A 10319-nucleotide genomic window follows, 5' to 3' on the forward strand; every position below is an offset into this window, starting at 1 on the left:
AATTATGCCTGCCAAGTGTTTGACATAATGGCCGCAAGAGAGATAATTTTGGATTTTTCAAAAATATTTGGTGGAGTTCATTTAATTAAGGTTTGGAGTAGAGTGGTGGTGGTGGTTTGCAATATGGTGCTAGTTTGCAAAGTTTTAAAATGGGGATTATCTTCTCTTTGTTTCAAAGTCTCCACTTGTCACACTTATACTAAGCAATGGGGACAGAGTCAACCATGATGGTCAACACAAAAATGGTTCACCTTGATATGCTCTTGGATGAGGTGGAAAGAGTTGGCAAGGTTTAGTTTGGGATTAGCTAAGTAGAAGGGCTCAAAGTGGGCAACATTTTATAAACTCCAATTTTGACCATTATCATATGTGAGTGAATTTTGAGATTTCCTTTGATTTGATTTGTGTTTCTTTGATGCAATTGTGTTTGTTATTGATACATTAAGGTTTCACAATCAATGGCACAAGCCAAATTGGCCTAGTTTAAAGATTTGTAAAAATGGCCATAAGCACATATGGGCATTTTTATGTTTTTATGTTCTTCTCCTTTTCTTTGACCGAAGGTCCTTGTTTTGAGTTCATGGAGTGTTAGATTAAGTTTAGTAAGGGTTTCAAACCATTTGGGCCAAGTATATTGGTATAGGTCAAGATTTGGTAAAATGGCTATGTGCCACATATGCCTTTATGCATATGTTTATTTTCTTTTTATTTCTTTTTGTTTCCTTAGACTTGACTTGTTAAGTACTAGGTAAGGTTTAGTAAGGTTTTCCAATCCTCTAAACAAAGCATAAGGGCCTAGGGTAATGTTTTACAAAAATAGCCATAGCCTCATATGTGAGGGTATTTGCATTTTCTATTTTTCTTATTTGTTTCCCTTTGATCCCAATGACCTTGGCTTAGGGTTTAGGGTTTTGGAAAAACAAATGTTCAATGCAATACACAAACAATCATGGCAATATCACAACATCTAAGCATGCTCACTATGTACCAAACTTAATTTAATAAAAGTTTTTGTTGGTTCCAAAATTTGAAAATAGGGAAATTCATTTCTTTGTTTTTTGTTTTGAAATTTTTGGGATGTTACACTCGTACTTGTGGATACTATGGAAGTTTTGCATGTGCGACAGTTGATCATGGGAGCGGTTCGAACGATAATACATCTCCTCGCGAGTAAATGAGTCTAGTTGCCTGGATCAAGTTGTGTCTAAATCAACGTCGTCCGCGATAAATTTCCGCTAGTTCGAACTATGAGGTTATGATCCGTTGTCTCTCTCCTCACATATGATCTTGGTTATGGTCTAGAAATTTTTTTGTTGGTGTAGCGCGTTCCCCAATAGTAGAGAGTACGGCTAAAGGAGGCGTTGAGCACAAAATATAAAGGCGAGCCTCAACATTTGTGGTCCACACCAGTCACCGTTACACAGTAGGACCCACTGAACATCAATTCCAATTCACAAAATGATAATATATGCCCGTGTTCACTTACTGCTGTCCATCTTTCCACCTACCGTGGCGTAATTATCTACAGGTATGGATCTACCACGGCGACAATTTATATTCCATGTTTTTTTGCTGCCGAGAAAGCCCATGCATCCGCCAGAAAAAAACCTTTTGCAAGATATTTTAGCTTGTGCCATAAAAAAAATCCGCGGAGTATAGTCCTGTGTCCTTGTAGTGATTGGATGGACTGGCTAGTTTCAACTACTCTTATTAAGTGTGCACTAAATAGATATTGAATTCGAGACCTGTAAGCTCTCATATCACTTATTTATAATGAATTGCATCCACCAGCCAATACACCCCAAAGTCCAAACTAAAATATAATGGCGAAAATAAGTTTGAAAATTTTCAAATATAGGTCAAAGTATGATGCAATTATTTTCTTAAAAATCTATGGGTAGTTCTTGTCTCTTCAATGAAACCTTGATTCACTTTGGTATCAACGGATTTTTGTGCATCAATTAGTTTACCTGTATCATAGGATTTTGATAAGATAACATTATCTTCCATCATGCAAGGCACGCTTTTGTTGTATCTCTACGAGCTTCACAATATTGCCCTGCACAATCAGGCTATACCAGGCCTTAGACATTAGATCAATAAGGTTGCGACTATTTTTATTAAGAATTGCTAATTATTATCTAGATGAGGATTAAATTAGAGCTAGGTCAAGTCCTCATCCCGTGGATTTGCATTGATTTTTGCTAATCTGTGAGAAGCATATGAGTTGTAATTGAAGTTTTTCCTTAATTAGGAAAAGAGAATTTCGCAAAGGCGGTATGAGTTCTTCTCTAGGTTTTGTTAATCTTATCGGCGGCACTAAGGGTTATTGCTAAATATGGTTCTATAGGGATGATGATGTTGTGCATGCTAAACACATAATTAAGGGAAATATGCATGGTGGTATTAGCATATTTCTGATTGTTTTGTCTTACATGTTGTACTACTACCATCGATCAGGCTGCATGCATGCCTCCATTTTTAGCAGTCGATGCAGTTTCCTTACCGGGCTATATAAGGCCAAAAACATATATAGTTGACTATTCCCGGTGCCTTGGATTATCTGCTTGAGCTGGGTGGAATTGGTTGTCATGCATTTTTTCATTGCATGTGCAGCAGGCAGCGTCGACTAAACACAGGAATCTATCCATAATGCATCTGGTACATAATATACTAACAATGTACGTACTAGGACAAAGCTGTGGTGGCGAGGCAGGCCCACTTGAAAATAAATGATCATATTAGCTAGGGTGGCTGGTGGCACATTAGACGGCTACGATGTGTACTTATATTTTTTTTTCGCTGGTTGATTTTTGTATCAGTTCTGAGCGATGCGTGAGATGTTTTAAAACTATGTACTCGTAACTTTTTAACAAAATGTTGTGTGCATCATCATGATGCAGAAGCAGGGATCAAAATCCCCATTTAAAAAAAAAATTAGCTAGGATGGTTAATTTTTTGAAGGAACACGCCACATCGTGACGCAAAACCCAGAAGGAAAGATGTGTTTTTAAAGCTAGGAATAACCAACGATTTTTAGAACTATGATACGTTAGAATCTTTGCATAAGTGATTTCTTATGTGTTCCCATATTTTGTGCCAGTGTGTGTTCAAGAGATTAATAACTGCTTGAGCTTCTTGTACTAGTCCCTCCGTGCCGGTTGACTAAACCTTTTCAAAAATCTTAGAGTTTCGAAATTATGAGGCCCCTCTTTTATTCCTCTTTAACTACGTTTCCTGTCTATTTCGTATCGTCTAGTTGAACTTCACTCTCGGCTAGCTCAGTCTCTGAGCTTGATAATGATATGACCATCGATCAATGGGAAGGAACAAGGAAGGAGCATATAAACGTGTTAGAGATGCAGTACACTCCAAAATACAATTCCAATTAATTTGCGCACACACGCTTGCAGGCATGAAAAAGATATGCCTTTGCAGACGACTGAGGGGAGTCCTAATTTACCATTTTACTTCAGTCTGCAGCATGGCCACATTTGGGGGTGACGATCGAGATTGTGGTGACATGAGCCGATGAGCCTGCCTCTCACAGCCTGACGTGATCGACGTAACTTTATTCATTCGTGGTCTTGGCGTAGAAGTGTACACGCACGTGCTTGATTTGATCATCATAGGGTAACTGGTGAGCACAAGACGACATTAACCATGCTTTCATGCTGATGCTACCGATGTATTCCACAGTCTAATTTAGGTCTCATCTGAATTATCCCATGTGCTTGATCGATCCCCTCCTGCGTACACATGCATGTAGCCGAGTGTGTATTAGTTAGGAGACAATTTTATGTGCAAGTTGGCGATTGTATATTGATCGATCCCCTCCTGCAGTCCTGCCCATTATAGTTTACGCGGTTTTGTCCCCATATATAGGACTACTAAACCTTTGGAGTCGCTATAAGCTTCCTAATCTGACTCTCAGATCCAGGAGAGGAGCATTAGTTGAGACTTCACAGAGATGAAGCACAGCAAGAACAGCAGCTCGTCGACGCTTGTCTGCGACAAGGACAACCGTTCGGCGGCGGCGTTAAGGGAGATGGCCAGGGAGCAGTCCCTGGTGACGCAGCTGCGGGCCGTCGTGCTGCCGGCGCTTCAACTTGCCGGTGGCGACCCAGCTGAGGTCGTCGCACAGATGTTCGATAGCATACTAGACTGCTCGGCCAAGGCTATAGCCGAGCTCAAGCTCCTTCGGCTCGAGCAATCTCGAGCTGCCGACGCGCCCCCGCCGCCGCAGGTGGTGGTGGATGACAAGAGGAGAGTCAAGAAGATCTTCTCCGGCGACGGCGGCGACAATGCCAAGGCCAATCGACAGCAGCGCAAGAGAAGGTAATTAAGGAATGGAGAACACTGCATTATTTGTGTATTGATTAGAGAATAGTCAATTGATGGATCCATCATAATCATTGCATGCTTAATTGATGATTTAATTGAGCAGGAGATCAGCCGATGACTCTGTGACACTTGAAACGCCTGTTCCTCACTACGACGGCCACCAGTGGAGGAAGTATGGGCAAAAGCTCATCAACAACGCAAATCACCCGAGGTACATATACATATAGTTTTCATTGGGTGCATCAGTTAATCAGATTGCAAAAGTTGGCCCTTGACGATGAATGATATGAATTATATTGGACTGAGCAGGAGTTACTACAAATGCACCTACAAGCAAGAACAGGACTGCGGAGCAACAAAAACAGTGCAGCAGTACCAAGATTGTGCCGGCACCGATGACCCCGCCATGTACACCGTCGTCTACTTCGGCCAACACACCTGCAAGCCGACCGGTAATGACACCGCCGCCATCGTCAAGAGAGAGAGCATAGGCTGTAGCAGTGGCGGCGGCGCCGGCGAGCTCTCACCGAGCGACAGCCAGTGCAGCAACATTTCGGTGACCTGCACTTCGGTTGTAGTTGACCACCACCAACGGACAGCGTCCGTCGAGAGCAGTTGCAAGCTGCTGGACATGGCGCCAGACCTGGCAAATGCAGAGGTCAACACATATGATCAGCTCTATGACGTGGGTGCATTTTCACCTTTTGATTTGGACACGGATTGGGCAATAGATGCACATGGGCATGACCTCCTAAAGAATGGATATTGGTAAAAATAAAACTTGAATCATGTGGAACAAAGTTATGGAATCATATCTTAAATTGTCTGTAAGAGCAATGGTTGCTTGCGATATTTTGGATGGGATTTTTTTGTTCGACGGACATTATTATATGCAAAAAAGTAGTTTGCATTTTTTTTGACAATAAGTAGTTTGCAATTTTTGTATATTTGGTGCATAACCATATTGAATTATGACTTTCATGCTCCGGGCAACTCACTCAAAAGTCTGAACGAATGGAGAAGTATATGCAATATTGCATGGGTCTTATTAGAAGTGGATGGTTGAGTCTTGAACTAGAGACTTTCCTCTCAAATAGGATGGACTGGCCATTTCATCATGGTGAAGATCGACGAGCAATAATGTATTTTAACCCCATTCACATCTAGTATACATGTAGGATATTTCTTATTTTAGGATGTGGGATCAATCCTATGCTGCAATTACTTTTATTAAAAAAAGTATGCTAATTGAGTCTTGAAATCAATACCTCTAGTCTCTGATACCATATATAATGATATGCAGGCAGCCGTCAATCCACCCCAAAGTACGAACCAAATTAGAAGGGTGGGAAACAAGTTTGAACAATTTCAAACATGGATCAAAACAGGATGCAATTATTTTTCTTAAATATTTATGGGTACTTCTTGGCTCTTAAATGGAACCATTTGATTGACTCTAGTAGCAACTAAGTTTCATGCATCAGTTATTTTACCTGAAATCTTATATTTTTAAGAGGAGATCAATATATCCCATCATGTAGGATATTTCTTATTTTAGGATTGGCAAAGTGTGTAGCTTGTTGTCTCTCTTTCGAGCTTATAACAATATTTCGTTGGGTGGGTGTGGGGATTCAAATTCTTCGATATATGAATGTGTGCATCATACACGTGGGGCTAGAATTTTACCGATGATGGTGTCTTGCTTTGTTCGGATCATACATTTTTGTGTTCAAACACCACAAACATAACACACATGTTTATTATTCATCATAGTGTCATCACAATTAATTCTTCTGGCCCGACCACCATCACCCGGTCAAATGATGTTTTGGCCATTTTGACATATACACCATATGCTTTGATTAATCCACCCCTCCTCTGCGGGTTGAATAATCTAAAATATTTAAAAAAAAACACGCAGAGGCCGAGACTAACCTCACCATTTCGAGAAAAATATTCACCAATGTTTTGTTTCTAAAATGATCTTTGCATGGTTTACAGAATTTTGCAGCTATAAATCAATTGTGCTAGCTGCAAATATTTACGAAATGACTTAAGCTCTTCTTCAGTTAACGCATATGCCTATTTATGTTATGCTTCTGTTGCAAAATTCTTTTAGCAGAGCGCTACTCCTCACCTATTTTCACGGCCAGGATGATCAGAAATATACGACTTGTAACAAATCCAATCAACTAGGACCATGGAAAAAAATAGCGCGCTATTTCAACGCTAATAGCACGCTATAGCATATCTGGAGACCCGACGTTACGCTATTTCGGCGCTATAGCGCGCTATTCGCGTTAATAGCACGCTATAACATGCTAATAGCGTATTTTTAGACCCACGCTATTTTGTTATAGCGCGCTATTTTTTTCCTTGACTAGGACGCTCCCAAATTCTCGCAAAAATAACTAAAATATCCTCAATAGAGAAATCCAAAGGTCTGAAAACAACTAAATTTCGCCTCTTTAAGTGCTAAAAAATATATATATATATATATGTCAAGTAATACGCAATTACTTTTTATGTTTTATGCCTCCATATGTTTACACAAATTTCTATTAATTTATTTCCAAATGTACGGATGGTAGCAATGCAGGCCATCATGATCTAGGCAACTAATACGAGTAAAATAGTGACAATGCCTCTCCTTTCATGCACGTCAAGAGTGCATTATTAGATAGGCACATCTAGCTATTTTCAGTCATGTACTCACGGTTTTCCCTCGTTCGGTACTCTATCCAAGTAACATCAAGCAACTAGCTAATTAATTATTTAATTACTACAAGTGGTATATTACAATGTGATGAAATGAGAGCAACTAGCTGAATTAGTAGTTGCAACTAGCTAGTGGTCCCACCAACGGCCGCCACAAGTTTGTCGTATATGCTCTGTTGTACAGCAGATATACCATACTATATGAGAACACATAATTCTATATACAGCACTTATACTATAATATATAAGGACATAATTGAATAAATGTTGTTTGCAACCATACACAAGTGCCTAGGGACGTACATGCATGCACCTATGACCTATCCGCTTACGTAGTATAGTATATTCAAGCCCGGGTAACAAGTTTGGATGTAGGTAGTGCGGTATCATATGATGTACTATCTACTAGCACATTTTATTAGTATGTGATATAGGCTTAAATAAGTGTTAATCGGATTGTCTGCGACTGTGTTATTTTCACCAAACACCGGACTGCAGGTCCATGGACCAAACGGCCATTGCCGCTCCTCCCGAGACGGCATGATATTGTTGGCTGCGTATGGGAAGTTGCCGAACGGGTCAAAAAGACCACATCCGTCCTGGAGACGCAGAAGAATGAATAACTACCGATGAAGCTCCATGACGATCCGAATATCCCCCAACCAGAAAAAATCCTCGAGAACCACACCACTCCCACAAGCTTCTCAACATCGCCATCGAGATGGGCTGAGGCCAAGGAGATTATATTGGAGAAGGCGTCGCTGCCCCATCTGAGCACCACCAAACTAAAACCTTAAAACTACACTTTACTTTGAGCCAGAGTGAGTAGGATGATGTCTGTCTTTGCTTTCTAGTTACAGATAGAGATATGTGATGCTTGGGATTAATTTATGTTTTTTTGCGGGGTTGAGTTAATTTGTGGGTGCGGATATATAATGTACATAGGCCGATAAGTACCACATTACCATTTTTCTTAGATACCTCTACAGAAGGACATACCGGTCCAGCTCACACATTTCTGTTTTGTCAAGTGTCGCATTACCCTTCCACACACAATATCGTCTCAACGAGTGTTAGCTTCTTCTTCCACGGAGACCCCTATGAGGTGTCTGCATGTTTGAGAAGTGTCAAAACTAGAGAGATTTGATGGGATTTCTCATTCCAATGTGGGATGCAGGTTGTATGGATATTTATAGATACAAAATTTTAAAATGAGATATCTTCTAGACCCTTTTCCCCGAATTCCAAGAGGTTTTCAGAGTTGAGCTCCTCGTGACGAGATATTTAAATTTATATTTCATCTTGATAGGTTTTGAGAATATTTTCTGTACTTCAAAAACTAATACAGCTATACTCGGGTTGTAGTGTAACGGTACTATGGTTTATGGTTTGTAGTTGTACTCTTTTTTAGTGTACTTTTGTATTATGCTTTTCATTATACTAGTTTTCCATTCTCGGTGTAGTAGAACTTCGTTTATATGTACTTGTATTTATATGTACATGTATTTTTTGTTCACCTGTATTGCACTTATATGTACTTTATAGGGTTCGTAGCATAGAAAACAATTATTTTACCGCAATAACGAATATAACCAAGATCTAATCTATGGAAAAGCCAAGATCTAATTTATGAGAGATAGGTGAAAAGAGATAGATGATAACTAACCCTTGAAGATCCAAAGACTTAACGAGATCCGATCTCATTGTTGATGACGACGATCCTTCTGGTGCTGCTATCCGACAGCACTTCCGTACTTGGTTACACGTACGGAGTCGATGAAGACCTACCACTCCCCGTTCCAGCGGGCAGCGGAGGTAGTAGATCCCATCGGAATCCCAGCAGCACGACGGCGTGGTGGTGGTGGTGGAGGAGAATTCCTGCAGGGCTTCGCCTAAGCCAGCGCAGGAAGAAGGAGGAGGGGGAGAGGTGGCAGCTAGGATTGAGGGAGGGGGCAAGTGGTCGGCCACCCCTCTCCTCTATTTGTAAAGGAGGGTGCGCCCAGGGTTTCCCCCTTGGCCCACTGTCGGGTTTAGCTTGAGACGAAACTTGTCTAGGTTGTCGAAGGTTTCCTTGAGATTATCAATCAGAGATGACCCCTTCTTTGTTGTAATTACTACATCGTCGATGTATACTTGGACGTTCTTGTCAATCTGCATGGCGAGACACTTTTGCATCATCCTCTGATAAGTAGCTCCCGCGCTTTTCAACCCGAAAGGCATCGTTCTATAGCAGAACACGCCATAAGGTGTTATGAAAGCTGTTTTGACATCATCCTTTTCTTTTAAGCGGATTTGGTTGTAACCAGAATACGCGTCCAGGAAGGAAAGAAGTTTACATCCCGTTGTGGAGTCGGTGATTTGATCGATCCTCGGGAGGGGAAAGTGATCCTTTGGACAATGTTTATTAAGACACGTGAAGTCGACGCACATGCGAAGGACGTCAGTGTTTTTCTTCGGGACCAGAACTGGGTTTGCGACCCACGTGGCCTCTATGTGCAGCTCCTTTATGAAGTTTTCTTCTTGAAGTCAATTAATTTCCGACAGCATAGCTTTGCGGGTTGGTTCCGATAAACGCCGCAAAGGTTGTTTGATTGGTCTAGCCATTGGATCCAAGTTAAGAGGGTGCTCAGCAAGTTCCCTGGGTACTCCTGACATGTCAGCTAGACACCATGCGAAGATTTCCCAGTGCTCACGGAGGAACTCGACGAGCGCGCTTTCCTATGCGAGATCCATATTTGTTGCGATAGCTGTCGTTTTCTTAGGATCTGTCGGGTGAATCTGTACTTCCTTCGAGTTTTTGGTGGTATCAAAGGTTGGCTCCTTCTGTGGCCTCCCTCCGTTAGGCAGCACATCATAATCAGTTGGTAGCCTTGACGCCATATATTCTACTTGCATTCCTAAAGTTTCTGATAGCCGATGAAAATCCTTGTCGCACTTATCCGCTAGCGCGAAACTGCCTTTTACTGTGATTGGGCCCTTGGGTCCAGGGAGTCTCCACAAAAAATATGTATAATGTGGTACCTCCATAAATCTGGCATAAGCGAGTCACCCTAGCAAAGCATGGTACTGTGACGGGAAATCCATAACCTCAAACTTCAGCTTCTCTCTTCTATAATTCTCTCGGGTTCCAAACTGAACGTCGAGATTGATCTTTCACAATGGATAACTCGGCTTATCCGGTGTGATACCATGGAAACGCGTGTCTGTTGGTGTTAAATTCGCCAAGGATATGTTCATCTTCCTTAATGTATCTGCAT

The 10319-nt window shown here is 41.2% G+C and overlaps 1 protein-coding gene across 1 annotated transcript; it reads left to right on the forward strand.

Annotated features, from left to right (window-relative positions):
* The first annotated feature begins 4144 nt into the window (after positions 1 to 4144).
* LOC124656422 (probable WRKY transcription factor 32) lies at positions 4145 to 5116 on the forward strand. Its single transcript, XM_047195172.1, has 3 exons — positions 4145 to 4338; positions 4448 to 4555; positions 4654 to 5116. Exons 1-3 carry the CDS (start codon positions 4145 to 4147, stop codon positions 5114 to 5116), a joined length of 765 nt encoding a protein of 254 aa, XP_047051128.1.
* The last annotated feature ends 5203 nt before the right edge of the window (positions 5117 to 10319 follow it).

The sequence above is a fragment of the Lolium rigidum genome, chromosome 5 (genome assembly GCF_022539505.1).
Source record: "Lolium rigidum isolate FL_2022 chromosome 5, APGP_CSIRO_Lrig_0.1, whole genome shotgun sequence".
Lineage (NCBI taxonomy): Eukaryota > Viridiplantae > Streptophyta > Magnoliopsida > Poales > Poaceae > Lolium > Lolium rigidum.